This window comes from Eptatretus burgeri, chromosome 7 (assembly GCF_056783735.1).
Source record: "Eptatretus burgeri isolate ZD-2024b chromosome 7, Ebu_testis_v1, whole genome shotgun sequence".
In the NCBI taxonomy this organism is placed as follows: domain Eukaryota; kingdom Metazoa; phylum Chordata; class Myxini; order Myxiniformes; family Myxinidae; genus Eptatretus; species Eptatretus burgeri.
Window position 1 is genome coordinate 21,185,923 of NC_140967.1, and position 22,466 is coordinate 21,208,388.

The 22,466-nt window shown below is 44.9% G+C and overlaps 1 protein-coding gene across 3 annotated transcripts in view; it reads left to right on the plus strand.

Annotated features, from left to right (window-relative positions):
• Positions 1 to 3,075: 3,075 nt before the first annotated feature.
• LOC147022801 (heterogeneous nuclear ribonucleoprotein L-like) overlaps positions 3,076 to 22,466 on the plus strand; it is a 54,066-nt gene continuing 34,675 nt past the window's right edge. Inside the window, exons 1-6 of one of the 3 annotated variants that reach the window (XM_085887620.1) lie at positions 3,076 to 3,316; positions 11,655 to 11,773; positions 20,627 to 20,861; positions 20,969 to 21,054; positions 21,167 to 21,263; positions 21,375 to 21,447. In XM_085887620.1, the coding sequence (XP_085743746.1) occupies positions 3,236 to 3,316; positions 11,655 to 11,773; positions 20,627 to 20,861; positions 20,969 to 21,054; positions 21,167 to 21,263; positions 21,375 to 21,447 (691 nt within the window). In that variant the 5' untranslated portion in view covers positions 3,076 to 3,235. Of the gene's footprint in view, positions 3,317 to 8,076; positions 8,134 to 8,185; positions 8,785 to 11,654; positions 11,774 to 20,626; positions 20,862 to 20,968; positions 21,055 to 21,166; positions 21,264 to 21,374; positions 21,448 to 22,466 lie in introns of those variants that run through there. The other 2 variants (XM_085887621.1, XM_085887622.1) reach the window with 2 other exon arrangements.

Consider the following 22,466-nt stretch of genomic DNA (forward strand, 5'->3'; position numbering starts at 1 on the left):
ATAGTGCTGAAAAAAAAAAATAAGTCAAGGGTATAGATGAAGAGACAGACAGGGAAAGCAACACACACACACACACACACGCACACACACACACATACACACACACATAGACACACACACACACGTGCCTCACCATTGGTTTAATTCATTCGAGATCAGAGACCAGTCATTATAAATCATTGGCCTCTTCAATAAGAGCAGAGAGAGGTAGGTAGAAAGACAGACAGAGAGAGAGGCACACACACGTGTCTCACCATTGGTTTAATTCCTTCGAGATGAGAGGACGTGATAAGACTTCATGCCACTCATTGAAAATGTCTTTCAATTCTCTTCTAAAATCATTGATCTCTTCAATAAGAGTATTAATTTCATGAACCACGTCGTGATATGTGAACTCAATTTCTTCCAATGCCCTGTCAGGGAAAAATATATATATATCAGAATTATCATGATTTAATTAATAATCATTTGCTTCATCGTTCAAAGAGAAAAGCATACACAAACTTACCAACTCTGTAGTGGGCTGTTGGCTTCATCGGAAGAAATATCGTCCATGCCTCAGTTGTAAAAATGAAATCCCGTCTGGCAGAAACTTTGTCTGGCGAACCGCTTATAAAGCAACGATGAGGAAATTGCTTAATCATTGGGTGTGGGCACAGGAAATGACAAGCTTCTCTTAATGATCTCATCTGGCCACCGCCCGAGTTGCAAATCGTTTTTGGACATAAACCACGCCATAAAAGTTTTGATTCAAATGTTTTCAGTTCGTGTTCTGAGATAAAATATAAACACGAGACCTTGTCTCACAGAATAGTTCCTATTTTTTCACAGCATGACAGTCCAAAACCACTTCCTCATTCACACAGCACGGCCGTGTCAAAAAACACTTCCTCATTTTCACGGCATGAACTGAAAACATTTGAAACAAAACTTTTTTCTGGCATGGTTTATGTACAAAAATGATTTGCAACTCAGGAGGTGGTCAGATGAGATCATTAAGAGAAGTTTATCATTTCGTAATGGCACAAAAGGGGTATCTTAAAAAAATATAAAGATTCAAATGTTTTGTTTTTCAATATTTTAGATGGGGATTATTGTGCAAAGAAAATTAAACTATTGAAGGAATTTGAGAATGAACAAATGTTTATAGGTTCAATGAGTGAGCTAAACAATATGCATTGGTTATTTGATAAAGAGTGTCCCGGGGCTTAGGCGTTTCAGATATTTCTTTCGAATCACCTTTAACAAATCTTTATCTTGTTGTATGGGTTATTTGAATAGAGAGCCCCTAGGTTAAAAGGGGAAATAAAAAAATGACCGTTTTTACAGCCATTTTTCCCTGCTGTGCAGGGGTTTGGCTTTTTCTTGAGGCAATGTTTTATGGCCGGATGCCCTTCCTGACACCAACCCTGGTCGCCTCTTACGACACACAGGGATATGGTACACCTATTCTAACCGGGGCATACACCGGGACCAGTACACTGGCACTCATTTCGCCGACCTCGGAAGGATGGCAGGCTGAGTCAACCCCCTGGTGTTAATTCAGCAGCCAACGGGATTTGAACTCAGGACCCTGGGATCCCAAGCCGCCACCCTAACCACTAAGCCAACACCAGGCTCCAGGTTAAAAGGGGAGACAAATAAATATACCTTGGGCTAAAAAGGGGATTTATTTTTTAGGGGAAAAAAAAAGAAAAATTTCATGGCTGAAAATCCCCCATTCATTTACATGGGGAAAAGTGAGCCAGAACCAGTATTCTTTCCCTACTAACATGTAAACTGTTCAGCCTGGTGGAGGTATGCACTCTAACCGAGCACCGTTCTAGTTTAGCCCTGTGTAAACTTCTATTTCAGTTGGTTGTATTGGATGGGAGAACGAGGTAAGATGGTGTATGGGGGTGGATGTGGGGGGAGGTCTGGAGTTCAGGGTATGGGAGGGCATGTTGGGGAAAGGAGGTATAGTATTGGGGATGGTTGTGGGGGAATGTTTCGGTGTTAGGGAAATAGGGTGGTATGGGGGGGTTATCCCAGCGATGGGAGTATGGGGAATAGACGTATTGGAGGCCGGAGGTAGGAGTCAGCTCGGTAAGTCGGTGTAGGGGAAATAGGGGAGTATGGGGAATAGGCGTATTGGAGGCCGGAGGTAGGAGTCAGCTCGGTGTAGGGAAAATAGGGGAGTACGGGGGGTTATCCCAGCTATGGGAGTATGGGGAATCGGCGTATTGGAGGCTGGAGGTAACTCGGTAGCTCGGTGTAGGGGAAATAGGGGAGTACGGGGGGTTATCCCAGCTATGGGAGTGTGGGGAATAGGCGAATTGGAGGCTGGAGGTAGCTCGGTGTAGAGGGTGTTGGGGATGGCAGGGGGAGGTAGCTCGGTGTAGGGGGGTCTTGGGGATGGCAGGGGGAGGGAGTGAGGCATGTTTTTAGTTTTGGGGGCTAGATATGGGAGGTAATAATAAAGGTATTGCAGCGAGGGGATTGGGGTTGGAAATTTGGAATAAAGTGCCAGTGAGGCTTTTTGGCTGCTGGTTGCATCATCACTCAAGGGTGTGGCTGTGCCACTGATGCAGTGCCCCGATTACCACTACACTGGTGCTCATTTCGCCGACCCGGAAGGATGACAATGACAGGCTGAGTCAACCCTCTGGTGTGAATTCATCGGCTGCCGGGGATCGAACTAAGGACCCTAAGATCCCAAGCCACCACCCTCGGCCTAACAACTAGGCCAATGGCAGGTTTATATGGAAGGTAATAATGGGGGTAATTGGGGGTATATCTGCAGGGTATTAGGATCGTTCATAAGAGTCTGTATTGAAGTCTGTATTGCCAGGTGTATTTTAAATTAGGATTTGTAAAATTTCACATTGTTTTCCTTACTGACCAATTCATGTTTCGCATTTAGGCGATGTATGTGTAGACTAATCCTGGTGAAGTTGTTTCCTCATTTCTTTGAAAAAAAAAAATAAAATTCAACATGATATTCTGAAGATAGATTATATTGTTGATTTGAAGAATGTATTTGAATTATACAAAGAATAAAACATTAAGTTTAAACCGTGTTTTAATTCCCCCCTCCCCCCTTTTCCACGTGAGGCGTTTCGTATTAACGAGCACAAGGCGCCATTTTGTGGTTTCTTGCCGTCTTCACGTTCTATATTGTGTCCGCTCAGCGAGTTCATTGACCATTTACCTCAGATTGTGCGGTTCAGTCCCCTGAAGAGACCGGGCGGTTAAAATGTCTCGTTATTACGACGGACACGCCTCGAAGCGCCAGCGGACGGACGTGGAGGACAATGACGTGCACGCAGGCGCTCGGGTAGGCCCCACGACCGAGCCGACCTGGTCTTGCATGTCGCCGTTGTCTCCTCCAAAACGACGGGTTTTCCTTTCGAAATGATATTTTATTTTTATTGTTTTTCTAACTCCTCGTTGTTCCATCGATTCCACAAGCGGCACGTTTTAAATGGGGACACGGCGGCGGAATCGTCGAATGATAACGTGCCGAAAATAGCTTAAGTAAGGTATTGACTATTGTTAGAGATCAATCGGAGTCTCCTTGTTAACAAGAAACGTCCCTCCTATCCGTGGGTATCGTTTGATCGGTGAGCAAAACGAAATGAGTTCCAGCAACACTGTGGGCTCGTGTGAACAAACTGCTGAGAGTGGGGCACGTTGTCGGAGGCTGAATTACCCTCCCCCCCCCCTCATGATAACGTTGCGTGCACCCGTGACGTCATGTTTGGCTATACATGGCGAAATGGTTGTCCTTTTATGACGTCGAGACGGCAACCAGTTTCTCTTCGATTATATAGAGTGTATATATGCATCTTTAATTATGCTGAGAGAAATGGGGATGTCGGAGTATCTGGACAGTGTACAATCTGGACAGTGTACAATCTGGACAGTGTACAATCTGGACAGTGTTCAATCTGGACAGTGTTCAATCTGGACAGTGTACAATCTGGACAGTGTACAATCTGGACAGTGTTCAATCTGGACAGTGTACAATCTGGACAGTGTACAATCTGGACAGTGTACAATCTGGACAGTGTACAATCTGGACAGTGTACAATCTGGACAGTGTACAATCTGGACAGTGTTCAATCTGGACAGTGTACAATCTGGACAGTGTTCAATCTGGACAGTGTACAATCTGGACAGTGTACAATCTGGACAGTGTACAATCTGGACAGTGTTCAATCTGGACAGTGTTCAATCTGGACAGTGTTCAATCTGGACATTGTTCAATCTGGACAGTGTTCAATCTGGACAGTTCAATCTGGACAGTGTACAATCTGGACAGTGTACAATCTGGACAGTGTACAATCTGGACAGTGTACAATCTGGACAGTGTTCAATGTGGACAGTGTACAATCTGGACAGTGTACAATCTGGACAGTGTACAATCTGGACAGTGTACAATCTGCACAGTGTACAATCTGCACAGTGTACAATCTGCACAGTGGACAATCTGGACAGTGTACAATCTGCACAGTGTTCAATCTGGACAGTGTACAATCTGGACAGTGTACAATCTGGACAGTGTACAATCTGGACAGTGTACAATCTGGACAGTGTACAATCTGGACAGTGTACAATCTGGACAGTGTACAATCTGGACAGTGTACAATCTGGACAGTGTTCAATCTGGACAGTGTACAATCTGGACAGTGTACAATCTGGACAGTGTACAATCTGGACAGTGTACAATCTGGACAGTGTACAATCTGGACAGTGTACAATCTGGACAGTGTACAATCTGGACAGTGTACAATCTGGACAGTGTACAATCTGCACAGTGATCAATTTGGACAGTTCACAATCTGGACAGTTTACAATCTGCACAGTGTACAATCTGGACAGTGTTCAATGTGGACAGTGTACAATCTGCACAGTGTACAATCTGGACAGTGTACAATCTGCACAGTGTTCAATCTGGACAGTGTACAATCTGGACAGTGTACAATCTGGACAGTGTACAATCTGGACAGTGTACAATCTGGACAGTGTACAATCTGGACAGTGTACAATCTGGACAGTGTACAATCTGGACAGTGTTCAATCTGGACAGTGTACAATCTGGACAGTGTACAATCTGGACAGTGTACAATCTGGACAGTGTACAATCTGGACAGTGTACAATCTGGACAGTGTTCAATCTGGACAGTGTACAATCTGGACAGTGTTCAATCTGGACAGTGTTCAATCTGGACAGTGTACAATCTGGACAGTGTTCAATCTGGACAGTGTACAATCTGCACAGTGTACAATCTGCACAGTGTTCAATCTGGACAGTGTTCAATCTGGACAGTGTTCAATCTGGACAGTGTTCAATCTGGACAGTGTACAATCTGGACAGTGTACAATCTGGACAGTGTACAATCTGGACAGTGTACAATCTGGACAGTGTACAATCTGCACAGTGTACAATCTGGACAGTGTACAATCTGGACAGTGTTCAATGTGGACAGTGTACAATCTGGACAGTGTACAATCTGGACAGTGTACAATCTGGACAGTGTACAATCTGCACAGTGTTCAATCTGGACAGTGTTCAATCTGGACAGTGTACAATCTGGACAGTGTACAATCTGGACAGTGTTCAATCTGGACAGTGTTCAATCTGGACAGTGTTCAATCTGGACAGTGTACAATCTGGACAGTGTACAATCTGGACAGTGTACAATCTGGACAGTGTACAATCTGGACAGTGTACAATCTGGACAGTGTACAATCTGGACAGTGTACAGTCTGGACAGTGTACAGTCTGGACAGTGTTCAGTCTGGACAGTGTTCAGTCTGGACAGTGTTCAGTCTGGACAGTGTTCAGTCTGGACAGTGTTCAGTCTGGACAGTGTTCAGTCTGCACAGTGTTCAGTCTGCACAGTGTTCAGTCTGCACAGTGTTCAGTCTGCACAGTGTTCAGTCTGCACAGTGTTCAGTCTGCACAGTGTTCAGTCTGGACAGTGTTCAGTCTGGACAGTGTTCAGTCTGGACAGTGTTCAGTCTGGACAGTGTTCAGTCTGGACAGTGTTCAGTCTGGACAGTGTTCAGTCTGGACAGTGTTCAGTCTGGACAGTGTTCAGTCTGGACAGTGTTCAGTCTGGACAGTGTTCAGTCTGGACAGTGTTCAGTCTGGACAGTGTTCAGTCTGGACAGTGTTCAGTCTGGACAGTGTTCAGTCTGGACAGTGTTCAGTCTGGACAGTGTTCAGTCTGGACAGTGTTCAGTCTGGACAGTGTTCAGTCTGGACAGTGTTCAGTCTGGACAGTGTTCAGTCTGGACAGTGTTCAGTCTGGACAGTGTTCAGTCTGGACAGTGTTCAGTCTGGACAGTGTTCAGTCTGGACAGTGTTCAGTCTGGACAGTGTTCAGTCTGGACAGTGTTCAGTCTGGACAGTGTTCAGTCTGGACAGTGTTCAGTCTGGACAGTGTTCAGTCTGGACAGTGTTCAGTCTGGACAGTGTTCAGTCTGGACAGTGTTCAGTCTGGACAGTGTTCAGTCTGGACAGTGTTCAGTCTGGACAGTGTTCAGTCTGGACAGTGTTCAGTCTGGACAGTGTTCAGTCTGGACAGTGTTCAGTCTGGACAGTGTTCAGTCTGGACAGTGTTCAGTCTGGACAGTGTTCAGTCTGGACAGTGTTCAGTCTGGACAGTGTTCAGTCTGGACAGTGTTCAGTCTGGACAGTGTTCAGTCTGGACAGTGTTCAGTCTGGACAGTGTTCAGTCTGGACAGTGTTCAGTCTGGACAGTGTTCAGTCTGGACAGTGTTCAGTCTGGACAGTGTTCAGTCTGGACAGTGTTCAGTCTGGACAGTGTTCAGTCTGGACAGTGTTCAGTCTGGACAGTGTTCAGTCTGGACAGTGTTCAGTCTGGACAGTGTTCAGTCTGGACAGTGTTCAGTCTGGACAGTGTTCAGTCTGGACAGTGTTCAGTCTGGACAGTGTTCAGTCTGGACAGTGTTCAGTCTGGACAGTGTTCAGTCTGGACAGTGTTCAGTCTGGACAGTGTTCAGTCTGGACAGTGTTCAGTCTGCACAGTGTTCAGTCTGCACAGTGTTCAGTCTGCACAGTGTTCAGTCTGCACAGTGTTCAGTCTGCACAGTGTTCAGTCTGCACAGTGTTCAGTCTGCACAGTGTTCAGTCTGCACAGTGTTCAGTCTGCACAGTGTTCAGTCTGCACAGTGTTCAGTCTGCACAGTGTTCAGTCTGCACAGTGTTCAGTCTGCACAGTGTTCAGTCTGCACAGTGTTCAGTCTGCACAGTGTTCAGTCTGCACAGTGTTCAGTCTGCACAGTGTTCAGTCTGCACAGTGTTCAGTCTGCACAGTGTTCAGTCTGCACAGTGTTCAGTCTGCACAGTGTTCAGTCTGCACAGTGTTCAGTCTGCACAGTGTTCAGTCTGCACAGTGTTCAGTCTGCACAGTGTTCAGTCTGCACAGTGTTCAGTCTGCACAGTGTTCAGTCTGCACAGTGTTCAGTCTGCACAGTGTTCAGTCTGCACAGTGTTCAGTCTGCACAGTGTTCAGTCTGCACAGTGTTCAGTCTGCACAGTGTTCAGTCTGCACAGTGTTCAGTCTGCACAGTGTTCAGTCTGCACAGTGTTCAGTCTGCACAGTGTTCAGTCTGCACAGTGTTCAGTCTGCACAGTGTTCAGTCTGCACAGTGTTCAGTCTGCACAGTGTTCAGTCTGCACAGTGTTCAGTCTGCACAGTGTTCAGTCTGCACAGTGTTCAGTCTGCACAGTGTTCAGTCTGCACAGTGTTCAGTCTGCACAGTGTTCACATCCTGAAAAGCTTAAACAGAAACTGTTATACTTGGGATACGTGTGCAGAAATCTCGTCTGGAGAGGTCAAACATGCTGGCTTTGGTTGAGAGAAGAATAATATGAAGAAGAAGAGGCAGACCTTGTATGTGTCTGGGGATGGGGTAAATGCTGCAACCAAGTTGTCTGCCAGAGCCTCTGGAAGAAATGCCGAGACGCGTACCTGCAGGATACTTGTGGAGAGATGCACACCTGCGTTAGAATCCTCAGGCAGTTGATGAACCGTCATCTTGTCGTTTTGCAGGCAAGGCGAGGCATCAATGTTTGTGATGTCCATCAGATTGACATTCAACGAGGTGTCCTTTCTGCTGGTATGAGTTCGTGAATCTTAAATGTCCCTTGGTGGCTTTCACAAACAGTCGGCGAGTTGTCACCGACACCCTGAATGGAATACAGATTCCCCCACTGGACTGTGGGTAGCAAGTATTACCTGCTGCTCTTGGAGGCTTATTGACACTGTTTTACACTGCTTGCTATCTCGGAGTGTAGTTGCTGTCTGGGCAGTAGGTTCTCCACCACAATGTAATTGACCAGATTTTTTACATGTTTCATTGGAATGGACTTTTCAGATACAAAGGCAACCAATGCTATAGGTATATAATTCCAATGGCTTGGTCACAGTTTGTGAATAAAACGCAACTGAGGATGGCTTTCGCTGCTATACGAGGTGTTTCATATCAATTATTAGTAATTTGGATCTACTACCTTAACGGTCCTAATTATTCTAACTTTGAGGGATCCGCTGAGGTGAGTTTTTGGCCGGTCTTTCACGGACCCGTTGCTTAGGCCTGACGTTCGACAAGATTTGGGAAGGAATTTGTTTGAAGGTGCTATTGATAATTTGCGGAAGACACCGTGGGACCTTGACCGTCCAATTGATGCTGGCAGACGGCTCCTCTGGTTCAACGTCCTGACGATGGATGGCACTCATTGATGGATTGCCATGCATGTGAAACACCAAGGTGACTGATCATAGCGTGTGTGTGTGTGTGTGTGTGTGTGTGCGTGTGTGTGTGTGTGTGTGTGTGTGTGTGTGTGTGTGTGTGTGTGTGTGTGTGTGTGTGTGTGTGTGTGTGTGTGTGCGTGTGTGTGTGTGTGTGTGTGTGTGTGTGTGTGTGTGTGTGTCGGTCGCACTACACTTCTGGGCTGATTACATCCATCCCATTTGAGGTCTTGGTGTGCCATAACTTCGCTCTTAACAACCTCCGATGTACGCCAATAAACACCACGTTTTGTTAAAAAAAAAAAAACAACATTTAATTGATGAAATGTATGATCCTCACCTATTCAATTGGAGATTAATCATGTCCCAGGAGAAACTGTGTCCTCTCTCGAACTGCTTGGCGTTGTCATCCAGAATAATCTTAAACGAGATCAACAGGCTCATAATGTTGTTCGGAATGCCTCACCGTGACTTGATGTTTTGAGCGAATTAAACAAAAATGGCGTCGAGGCTGATGACCTGCTTTTGATCGATAAAATGTACATTCTTCCAATGCTTGAATTTGGAGCACCTGTGTGGTCTTCTGGTATTACTGTTCCTAAAGCCCAATGTATTGAATGCATTCAGAAGTGAGCGCTCCGTGTGATTGCTTTTCCAACCATCTTGTCCTGTGATGAACTTTTGAACACTTTTAATGTTGTCTCACTTTCTGACGGGCAGAATTTTATTACAATGTGCTTTGCTCACTTCAAAGCGGCATCATCATTTTGTCCCAATCTTGACTTGTTATGTCTCGTCGCGGCTCAAACTTGCAACAATGACACACGGCTCGTATATGAGCTCAGAGATATTAAACAATCTCTTGTTCCTTTTATGATTCAGCTGGTAAATGCTTGTCTTTAGATTATTGTATAATTTTAATTATTTACTATAATATATTATATATTATTTTCTGTTTGGTTTTTTTATTGTTCTTATTTGGAGCAGTCTTGTGTAAGTATGTTTTCTTTATTACCTTCGCAGACTTTGTTGCGAAGGTTATGTTTTGATCGCTGTGTATTTATTTATTTATTTGTGAATATGTGTGTTTGTTTGTTTGTTTGTTTGTTTGTTATTCGCATAACTCCAAAAGTATTGAACTGAATCGCAGCAAATTTGGTGAGATGATTGGTTATTATCCGAGTACCATTTGATTACATTTTGAGAGCGATCGGGTCAAAGGTCAAGGTCATGAAAAGGTCAAAATCGTCTTTTTACCATAGCGCGGTCAATTTGTATCCAATTTGCATGCAACTAATGCCAAAATGTTCAGAATTCAATGCCCCATCTTGTGATATGTGACATGACACAATGACGTAATAACCCTTATTAGCGGTTGGGAGTCAAAGGTCAAGGGGGGGGGTCACGACATTGCAAAATGTGCGGTTTTAGTCAGAACACGGTCAATTCTTATCCGATTTGCATGAAACCAACACCAAAATGTTGACTGTTCTGTTCCCCACACTCTAATACCAATTACAAAATTAAGAGTATAAAGGTCAAGGTCATGAAAAGGTCAAAATCATCATTTTTGTACAATGAATGTTTGTTTGTTCACAATAAATAACTTATTTAGAAAAACAAACTCGTGTGTGCTAAATGCCCCTAAAATGCTAGAAAATAATATCTTATAATGTGACCAGTTATTATCAGATTGACTTGACACCGACACCCAAAAAGGTCAGGGAGTTCATACAGAAATTGTACAATGTACGTGAATCAGTGTCAAACAGCAGGAAATTTAATGTTTTTAAGCCATCATAACACATATGAGATGGCAGATGTGGTATGGGATTAAATACCCTCACAATCAATGGTTTCTGGGGGGGGCAAAATGTAGCGTTGGCGAAGGTATGCACTCGACTGAGTGCCCGTTCTAGTTTAATTATCTTATTATATTTTACTTTGATAGAAATGAACTCTTTTAGTCCTTGGACTACCTGTTCTGTGTCTTCTGAGTTAAACTGAAATTTGATAAGAGATTTGATCAAATACTGTGTGGCACGGGAAATAGACCCACTTGATATGTGACATTGTGCTGATTACCCAATCACCTTCCAATAGCAATGACCTCAGTCGGGTTGGCCATTCTCCTCATCTGCTGTGCTGGAGGTGTCACGTGATGATTTGGCTTTTCATAGTCTCTCTCCCTCTTCTCTTCTCTCCTTCCTATTCTCCTCTATCCTCTTTTCTTCTCTCGCAACCTTTCCATTATAATTGCATTGAATTCCAATTTGTGATGAACAACGTTTTGGTCCTTGATGTGGTTGGTATTTCCAACCATTGCTGTTACTCTTGTTTTTATCTTAAAGGATGATCTGAACATGAATTGGCATGCATGTCACATTTTTATAATGCAGGTGTTTGAGTTTTTATAGGAGAGTCGAGCTGCAGAGCGAAGTGTTAATGGATCGAACATTGGATTGGGGGGGGGGGGGGTAGGGATGTGTGGGAGGATGGAAGGACAATAATGCACTTTGTATTACAGCGTGGGTGAGGTGTTGCAGGTGAAAGGGGGATAGGGACATGGTGGATGTGGTAAAGCACAGACATAAAATGCATGAGAATATGAGATGGTGGTGGGCAGAAGATTTTGAAGGAATGGAGAGAAGAGCACAAGGCAGATTTGTGAAGACAGTTTCATGAATCAGCGAAGAGGGGTTTTTTTGTTTGACTGGCTACTATCAATGTACAGATACGTTTTTGTTTTTTCCCAGCCTTCGAGTGAAATGGTGTAGCCTTTGATGCACGGCAACAGTGGTGAAAGAATTGTAAATATCGTCTGCAACATTCACTTTAAAATCTGGTGAAACCTTGGTATACATTTCCAATCGGTAACTTTGTGTGCAGGACTCGTATGAAGATCCACATAAGCCCTCCCCATCTCCAGTGGTTCATGTGCGTGCCCTGTCTGAATCTGCTCAGGAGTCTGACCTTATTGATGCATTGCAGCATTTTGGGCCAATCAGGTCAGTGCCATTGTGAAGAGAACACTCATCAGCATCTATCCTTACACCATTTTTACTGATATACTTATTTAATATCTATGATTTATTCTTTGTGTGATGCAATCAAGATACAACTGAAATGAGATATATAATTTTTTACAAGTTACTGATGTCTTTTACATTGCCCCACCAACAGTCCGACCGACAGTGGCGGCCAATAACAATGTTGATTTTAAAAGTTAAAACCCATGTATATGCATTTCTCCAAGACATGACGTCATGCATGTACACCTTCACTCATCACCAGTAGTTTATGTGTGCACCATGTCTGAATATTCTCAGAATATAACATGTATATGTGGGAAAAATTACACACCCAGATCGGCAATCAAACCCAGGTCATCCAGTGCTCTGGCATCTGAGCTATCTGGGCGACCCACCGGCTGAGCACGTTATTCTCCCACATACATATATATATATATATATATATATATGTGTATATATATATATATATATATATATATATGTGTATATATATATATATGTATATATATATATATATATATATATATATATGTATATATATATATATTTTTTTTTTTGTTACGAATTCTGGCTCGCCTGGCGTGCGAGCGATTGCGTAACTCCAATCGCAACAGTGTCGCCCACCGGGCGGACAATTCAGTCGTGACCCTCCTGGAACTACCGCCAGGAGCCAGTCACGGGTGGGGGTTTAACCTCACCACGATCGTGCCAATTGCCCACCCGCGCAGGATAGGGTTGCTCGCCAAATTCGATCTACCTAAGTACCTGCGCGAGTAGTCGACCGGGCAATCGTACCTCACCGCAGGTCGGCCGAGGACACGAACAGCTTAAGCGGTTCGTTCCGTGCTACAGTGATAACCGAGTGGTGTTATCGCCGACCTCGACGGATCAGATTCTCTTCTTTACCCGGGTGTTCAAAACCCACTACTAATTTATTCCGCGATTCAAGATGGCACTTTCAAAAGGGAAAAAGACGACGAACGGGATACATTTCACACAAGGACATTTATTATAACGCACACGTATTCAGAAGCAAGGCAGTCATGCAATGTACAACAAACAAATAGAATGCATTACCACCGAATACGAGCAATGTACAGTCACTGACACAGGCCTACTTATAGGGATACGGCGCTACAGCAGTCATACAAAAGCAAATAAAAACCCTCACCATAGGCAGGGAGGTAGACGGGGTTCGGAAACCTTTATGGCACGGGACCTGGAGGACCGAACGGGTCCCGTGAGACCGAAGGGTCTTACCCGTGCCCTCGTGGCGCGATGGTGGGCAGGTCGCGATGTCGACTCCCCACGGCCTTGCGCAGCCGCGCCTGACCTCGGGCCCCTGGCATGGTCAGCGAGCTCTCTCCGGCATTGCTGCTGGTGCTTTCTCGACCCACGACCGAGCAAGAAAGGACTGAAGGGCAGAAGGGGCTTCAGGACCAGAGAGAGAGAGAGAGAGTGATGCCGGCGACCTAGACAGAGACACACACACACAGAGAGAGAGAGAGAGAGAGAGAGAGAGAGAGAGAGAGAGAGAGAGAGAGAGAGAGAGAGAGAGAGAGAGAGAGAGAGAGAGAGAGAGAGAGAGAGAGAGAGCTCGACCCTGGCCACCAAGAGAGAGAGAGAGAGAGCGAGCTCGACCCTGGCCACCAAGAGAGGAGCACTCGGCCCCGACAGAGAGCTCATGGACCAGAGAGAGAGTGACGTCGACTACCCAGACAGAGACAGAAACAGAGACAGAGACAGATCGACCCCGGCCACCAAGAGAGAGAGAGAGAGAGAGAGAGAGAGAGAGCGAGCGAGCTCGACCCCGGCCACCAAGAGAGAGCGCGAGCGAGCTCGACCCCGGCCACCAAGAGAGAGCGAGCGAGCTCGACCCCGGCCACCAAGAGAGAGCGCGAGCGAGCTCGACCCCGGCCACCAAGAGAGAGCGAGCGAGCTCGACCCCGGCCACCAAGAGAGAGCGCGAGCGAGCTCGACCCCGGCCACCAAGAGAGAGCGCGAGCGAGCTCGACCCCGGCCACCAAGAGAGAGCGCGAGCGAGCTCGACCCCGGCCACCAAGAGAGAGCGCGAGCGAGCTCGACCCCGGCCACCAAGAGAGAGCGCGAGCGAGCTCGACCCCGGCCACCAAGAGAGAGCGCGAGCGAGCTCGACCCCGGCCACCAAGAGAGCGCGAGCGAGCTCGACCCCGGCCACCAAGAGAGAGCGCGAGCGAGCTCGACCCCGGCCACCAAGAGAGAGAGAGGGCGAGCTCTACCCCGGCCACCAAGAGAGAGAGAGAGCGCGAGTGAGCTCGACCCCGGCCACCAAGAGAGAGAGCGCGAGTGAGCTCGACCCCGGCCACCAAGAGAGAGAGAGAGAGAGAGAGAGAGAGAGAGAGAGAGAGAGAGAGAGCGAGCTCGACCCCGGCCACCGAGAGAGAGAGAGAGAGAGAGAGAGAGAGAGAGAGAGAGAGAGAGAGAGAGAGAGAGAGAGAGAGAGAGAGAGAGAGAGAGAGAGAGAGAGAGAGAGAGAGAGAGAGAGAGAGAGAGAGAGAGAGAGAGAGAGAGAGAGAGAGAGAGAGAGAGAGAGAGAGAGAGAGAGCGCGAGCTCGACCCCGGCCACCAAGAGAGAGAGAGAGCGAGCTCGACCCCGGCCACCAAGAGAGAGAGAGAGCGAGCTCGACCCCGGCCACCAAGAGAGAGAGAGAGCGAGCTCGACCCCGGCCACCAAGAGAGAGAGAGGGCGAGCTCGACCCCGGCCACCAAGAGAGAGAGAGGGCGAGCTCGACCCCGGCCACCAAGAGAGAGAGAGAGAGCGAGCTCGACCCCGGCCACCAAGAGAGAGAGAGAGCGAGCTCGACCCCGGCCACCAAGAGAGAGAGAGGGCGAGCTCTACCCCGGCCACCAAGAGAGAGAGAGAGCGCGAGTGAGCTCGACCCCGGCCACCAAGAGAGAGAGCGCGAGAGAGAGAGAGCGAGCTCGACCCCGGCCACCGAGAGAGAGAGAGAGAGAGCGAGCTCGACCCTGGCCACCAAGAGAGAGAGAGAGAGAGAGAGAGAGAGAGAGAGAGAGATCGAGATCGAGATCGAGATCTAGATCGAGATCGACCCCGGCCACAGAGAGAGAGAGAGAGAGAGAGAGAGAGAGAGAGAGAGAGAGAGAGAGAGAGAGAGAGAGAGAGAGAGAGAGAGAGAGAGAGAGAGAGAGAGAGAGAGAGAGAGAGAGAGAGAGAGAGAGAGAGAGAGAGAGAGAGAGAGAGAGAGAGAGAGAGAGAGAGCTCTCTCTCGACCCTGGCCACCAAGAGAGAGGAGCACTCGACCCCGACAGAGAGAGCGAGCCCCGCACGCGGTCCGCCTTGTATAGCGCGGGGCTCCGTCCTTCGCTCCTCCCCGTTTTCGGCTCCACCTCCCTTCGAGAAGGTTCCCGAAAAGGGGCGTTCCCTCACCCCGACCTCCTCCCGCTGTTTATCCATCAATCGGCGGCGAGCTGCCCTCCCCCTGCCTCCGTCACACTCCTCGGAGAAACAGGCGGGAAAAATCTGCGCGCTCATCGGAACTCTTTGGGTTCCCTTTTTCGTTCGACGGTTTTCAACGCGGCTTGTTGCTTGCGTGGAGGTTTGTTCATAATAACAATAGAAAAAGAAAAACGGCTATCTCAGAGTCGCAGCCCGGTGAACACGAAGAAAATCCCTTTAAACAACGGTAGGGAACTATCTGCACATAAACTTAGCGTCATAATTGATCTAAGGACTCTTTATGGTGTATTGTGAATTTCCACAGCCGTAACAATATATATACAAATGCCACTCTCTTTCTGCCACTGTTTCCAGGACACTTACTACCGACCATAGGAGCAGCGACGGCTTGTCCACGAGAGGGTTTTCCGCTTCTGCTGTTATCAGAATAGCTTATCCAAAAAGTCTGATATTATTTCGCTGAACTTCTTGCCAAAATGTGACATTGTCAGTGGAAAAAGAAAAAAAAAACCACAAATGCTATGCAGTTCTTGAAAATGTATATATACAATGAAACGGACTGTGCCTGTCTCTTTGTCTGTCCCGTTTCTAGAGCCAGTGATTTTCCGCAATCGCAGAAAACGGTCGGAAAGTTTCCAAAAGAAATGGAAAATGGAATCTGACACGGGAAAGAAAACAAAACAAAAAAACGGAAAGTAGTGAATTATAGAAACAAAAAAAATCAAGATAAGGTTGAATTACAAATAAAATATTCAATATATTGTTGTGGGGCCGGGCGTCGGCGGTGAGCACGACCACCAGATGGAGCAGTGGAGCCGGCTCGACCGATCGCCCGGAATTCAGATCGTACTACTTTGGAAAAGTACGGGTCCCTTCTTGGACCGAAGTTCGCCAATCGATAGACCACGTGGGGTAGGGTCGATTGCCAATTTCAATTTACCTAAATACACACGTGGTCCAACCTACCGGGGAAATTCACCCTCGACGGCGCCCGTACGAAATGAGCCGCTTCGCGTACCCATTCCGTGTGCGATCCGAGCGGTTTGATCGCCGAGATCCGTCGGTCGCAAATATCCCGTTACAACGGCCTGGCTAATTTTCCAACACGCAGCACGCGAAGCCAATGAAAGAATAGACACGAACGAGCTGAAACTTTTCACAAATGGGGTTGTTTATTTACAATGGGGGGGGGGGGATGAGGGGAGCACATAAGGGCAGAGCTAAACCGAAAATTAATAAATGCATGTATATACAGGCAAAAAGCACTTGTATAATTCACTACTTAGCTGACTGGCGCCACGAACACACATACGCACACACCCAAAGAAGTGGTGACTACAGCCTTTATTGAGGCCATCAGCTCGGAGGGATAGGACGAGCTGAAGACCAGGGTCTATATCGGACCTGTCCACCTCGTGTGGTCTTCGTGTCGACCTGGGCACCAGCGAGAGGCGAGCCGAACCCAGACACCGGCGAGCGACCCTTGTGGTTCTTGCGGGGGGGTGTGGTGTCCCTCAAGTTCGCTGAGAGAGACACGGCGCCCAACCCTTGCGGTCCTTGTCGGGGACTGCCGTCTCTCGAGCTCTCGATTGTGAGGAGGAGGAGGAGGAGGAAGAAGATGACGACGACCAAGACCAGACCAGACAGACCGACCCTTTTTATGCGCTCCGGCGTGGCTCGACCCCTCCCCCACCCGGCACGCTGCCCAGCGCATTGGTGGGTGGGGGCATGACCCCTCCCCCACTGAGCGTGCGGAGAATCCGGGAGCAGAGGGTTATTGTTGTTGTTCTCTGCAGAGCCGTAGTAATCAGTTGCTGTCATTGCTGGTGGTGTTACAAATAAAAGGAAATCCTAACTTTCAAAAGTAACTCGCAGCGCATGGACATTTATTTACCCATTAGACAAGGGAAAGGAAACTATCTATAAAACACATACTTACCGATATAACTGATCTATAGGACCTGTATGTTGTGTGCTCATGGCTTCCAGATTCGCAACAATATTACCTGATTTTGTGTGTGAGATTATCCACAGACAATTCCCATCATGTAATTATGAAAAGTAGTTTTTATAAAAACAAAACCTGCAATTTGATGCACAAGTGATACTGTCCATGTAGTCTACACCTGGAACGCCAGCACAGCCATTGCTCCACTCACGTCAATCGCTGATACTCGATCTCAATTGCAGGCACTAAATACACTGAATAAAAGTCCATTTAAAGAATATTTGGAGAGTGGTCAAAGAAAAATGATAAATGAATGTCACCCCATTTTGTTGAAAATTCTGTGAAAATGTTTCCTGAAAATACGATTGCCAGGGAAAACAAAATGTTGTTCATCACTTGTACATGCATGAAACTTTGGAGAAACTTCATTTTTTTCCAGTGAAAAATTGTAAAAATATAGATGAGATTGCCAAAAATAATCAAAACGAAAAAATGTCTGTGTACTTCCTTTGTCGGTGAGCATATATGGACGTCAAAATAAATATTAATTTCTCTTAAAGTGCCACGTTCCATGGATCCAGTTTCCACATTTTCCCCCTCACTATTCCCTGCATCTGTGACACGTTGATGAAAAAATACACTGCCCAGGGGATGTTCTGTGTGGAAAATTATTTTGGGAATTGTTTAAAATTTGTATTGGTGTCAAAGGCAGTGACCACTTGCAAATTAATAGATGGATTAACCTTTTGATCGCAAATATTAGCCTTTTGATTGCAATTATTAGCCTTTTGATTGCAAATGCAGTCATGCGCCACTTAATGACGTTCCGGGCAACGACGGATCGCATATATGACGGGTCTGCCAGCTCTGAAGAAAAATAAATAAAAAAATGAAAAAAAATATCTTGCTGAAAAATTCCTATCGCTGAGTGATGTAGCCTCGTATAAAAATAGCACATACAATTATGTACACTCTACAGAACATAATACCTCATAATGATAAACAACGACAGTGTGGCCCTGTTATAATGCGATCATTGAGGTACATAAAATGTCGTCGCTAAAAAAAACAGGGTCGTGCTAAATCGGGATTCAAGGAAATCGGCTTTCAAACTGAACCAATGTTTCCACGTTTACCTTCTAGCAAGTAAATTACCTTTGAATTGAAGAATTCCACAAATAAATCGTTGTTGTTAGTCAATTAAAACACACATTTACTTTTAGTGAAGCTTTTTACGTTGTTAAAACCATCGCACTGTTCTGAAAATATGTCACAATTGACAGGTGCTCGTTTATTCATTTGTAAATTATAACATCGATGCAATGATTACGTATTTATAACATCCAAACGCTATTTAGTCACCTTTCTATAATCGATGTGAGAGGAGGTTGTAAGCTGCTGCTAACAACACTGATAGCCGTCATGAACTGCACAAAGGTAAATCTAACGTGTCTTCTGTCTCTTGGACGTGTGTTGCAATTGCCGACAGTATTCAGTACAGTAACATGCTGTACAGGTTTGTTTCCGAGGAGCAATAGGCTACACCATATAGCTTAGGTGTCTAGGTTTGTGTAAGTACGATGTTCGAAAACGATGTTCGAAAACGAAAAAAAAAAAAAAAAATGATCGCACAACGACGACGTCGCTTAACAACACGTTTCTCAAAAGGTAACCCCGTCGTTAAGTGGCGCATGACTGTATTAGATTTTTGATCGCAAATATTAGACTTTTGATCGCAAATATTAGTCTTTTGATTGCAAATATTAGCCTTTTGATTTCAAATATTACCCTTTTGATCACAAATATTACCCTTTTGATCGCAATTACCCTTTTCATCGCAATTACCCTTTTGATCGCAAATATTAGCCTTTTGATCGCAAATATTAGCCTTTTGATCGCAAATATTAGCCTTTTGATCGCAAATATTAGCCTTTTGATCGCAAATATAAGACTTTTGATCGCAAATATGAGACTTTTGATCGCAAATATGAGCCTTTTGATCGCAAATATGAGCCTTTTGATCGCAAATATGAGCCTTTTGATCGCAAATATGAGCCTTTTGATCGCAAATTTATCGCCTTTTGATCGCAAATGTATTGCCTTTTTATAGCCTTTTGATCGCAGATTTATAGCCTTTTGATCGCAGATTTATAGCCTTTTGATCGCAAATTTATAGCCTTTTGATCGCAAATTTATAGCCTTTTGATCGCAAATTTATAGCCTTTTGATCGCAAATATTAACCGTTTCTCTGCAAATATGAACCCTTTAAAAAAATTAAATATTAATTTGTTTTACAATACCAGCAGGTTACTCACTCCTTGGGTGGGTGCAGAAGGGGAATTTTAAGTGGAGTATGTGCAGTCATCGCTGAAGTTAAATGTGTGATCACACAAAATTTGCTTGAGATTGGCCCTGTGACCAAGGCGAAATTAACGTGTTTGCTTCCGTGCGAGTTGTCGCCAAACTTGTAAAAAAAAATTTAAAAGACGTCGCTGTGTGATGATGTCATATGCAGCAATATCTCTTTTTTTATATGAATATTACACATTAGGTGACATACCTCGCATGGAGGCAGTTAAGGCAGTTATAATCAGCAGCGATACTGAAACGGGGTCAATCATGTCATACTCTTTAATGAAAGTCAATGACTTATTCAGCGACGCCTTTTTTTAACGTTTACACATTAGGCGGTATACCTCGCACGAAACTGCCATGATTGCCTCCAACCTTCATGGTATGTTTTAAAAAAACTAGATCATTGCGTATGATGTCATTGACGTGCCAATTTTGACCCCTTTGCCTCAAGTTCTGGTGAGCAAAAATTGAGTTATCAGCGACATGTCACTGTGTCTGGCAAACAGAAAGTAACTGGTTTGAGGTGCCAAAATGTGTTGCGGCTTTGTGCAGCATGTTTCTGGCCCCCTGGAGGGAAAGGCATGGCCTGGTTATTTGGCGGTACTTGTGATGCTGGGGGAGGTGGGGGGGGGAGGTGTGGCTTGTAGAATAGGTGGCACTTGTGACACACAGGCAGGAACTGAGCTTTATATACATAAGAAAGATTAACCTTTTGTTTAAAATATTGACCTTTTGTTTAAAATATTAACCTTTTGTTTGAAATATTAACCTGTTTTGAAAATATTACCTTTTCTGAGAAAATATTAAGCTGCTGTTGGAAAATGTTAACCTTTTGTTACAAAATATTAACTTTTTCTGAGAAAATATTAACCTGTTATAAATATGAACCTTTTGTTTGAAATATTAACCTGTTATAAATATTAACCTGTTACAATTATTAATCTTTAGAAAATATTAACCTTTTGTAAGAAATATTTTCCCAACTGATTGTTTTTCTTTTCTTTTTTCCCCCAATTGTTTATTTACTCTGTCAAAGAGGCTAATGCTTTTTTATTTCTTCTATCCCAGCTTTGTTGTGATGATGCCGAAGAAGCGGCAGGCTTTGGTGGAGTTTCAGGACATTGAGAGCGCTCGAAGTTGTGTAACCTATTCCTCCAAGGGATCGATTTATGTCAGTAGCCAGCCAGCCTACTTCAACTTTTCCACCAGTCAGAAGATATCACGGCCTGTTGCTGAGGATGGTCGCAATACCAACCATATCCTCCTTTTCACCATCCTAAATCCTGTTTATCCTATTACTACGGTAAACGTCCATCTTGAATTGCTTCTTATGTGCCACATGTAGTGCATTGATTGATCAATTGTGTATATATATATATAAAATATATTTCTATATTTTTCTTTTTCCAGGATGTCTTGTATACAATTTCCAACCCATGTGGACCAGTACAGCGAATTGTTATTTTTCACAAGAATGGCTTGCAAGCCATGGTCGAATATCCTTCAGTTTGGGCAGCAGTTGGAGTTTGTTTGCATTTGGAAATCCGTGTAATCTATCATCTGGGATATATATATATATATATTTTTATTTTCCTTAATGCAGATCACATTTGACACTGTGCAGAGTGCCCAGCGAGCTAAAGCCTCTCTTAATGGGGCTGATATCTATTCTGGTTGCTGTACACTTAAAATCGAGTATGCTAAGGTATGTCCCGATGTTCCCACTTCAAGCATGGTGCTGCTACATACTAATTTTCGAGAAAACAGATTGTTCCTCTGATGATCTGGTTTTATTTATTTATTTCCCTTTTTCCAGCCTGCAAGATTGAATGTCTATAAAAATGATGAAGAAACCTGGGATTACACAAATCCTGATCTGTCACGAGAAGGTAAGCGTGGGTTAAACTTTTCACTCTGTAGAACACATTAAACACCATATTCTTGACTTTTCATTCACGAACATTTGCCACATCGATGCAAAATTCACTTGAAGCAATATGCAGGGTTCTTCCGAATATTTAATTCCTGTAGTTCAAGCACTGTACTCTTTTGTGATATGTCAATATTTAATTTTCTCATGCCATTAAACATCATCATGATGTAACTGAATGTCTTCGTTATGCAGCTCAATAGGGCACAATTCCAGAAAATTTAAAGTGTGGGGAGGTGAGGGCAGGTTTGGGCGAAGGAGGGGTGAAATAAATTGCTGTGTGTGTGTGTGTGTGTGTGTGTGTGTGTGTGTGTGTGTGTGTGTGTGTGTGTGTGTGTGTGTGTGTGTGTGTGTCAGTGTCAGTGTCAGTGTCAGTGTCAGTGTCGTCAGTGTCAGTGTCAGTGTCAGTGTCAGTGTCAGTGTCAGTGTCAGTGTCAGTGTCAGTGTCAGTGTCAGTGTCAGTGTCAGTGTCAGTGTCAGTGTCAGTGTCAGTGTCAGTGTCAGTGTCAGTGTCAGTGTCAGTGTCAGTGTCAGTGTCAGTGTCAGTGTCAGTGTCAGTGTCAGTGTCAGTGTCAGTGTCAGTGTCAGTGTCGCAGTCTCAGTCAGTCGTTTTGTGGAGTTCTCCTGGAGCCTTCTTATGTGGAGTGTGATGCAAGGAAATGATAGTCATGATCTCCTGAGTTGATTAGGCTAATTAACTACTGCACAAAGAACCCAAAATAATGCCCATGTTTTAAATGCACACCATGCAAAGTTGTATAGATCAGCTTAATATGTCCTTCCACTTCACAACATTCCAATTACAAAATAAAGAACAAAAATAATTGCAACATTGTAATAAAGCATATATTAATTAATACTAATAATATTAACAACAATCATAAGAGTGGTACGATTTTACAAAAATAAAACGAATGTATAATCACCGTTTTGGTCCAAACTCATCTGGGCTTGGTGAAAAGGCAAACTAATGCTCAA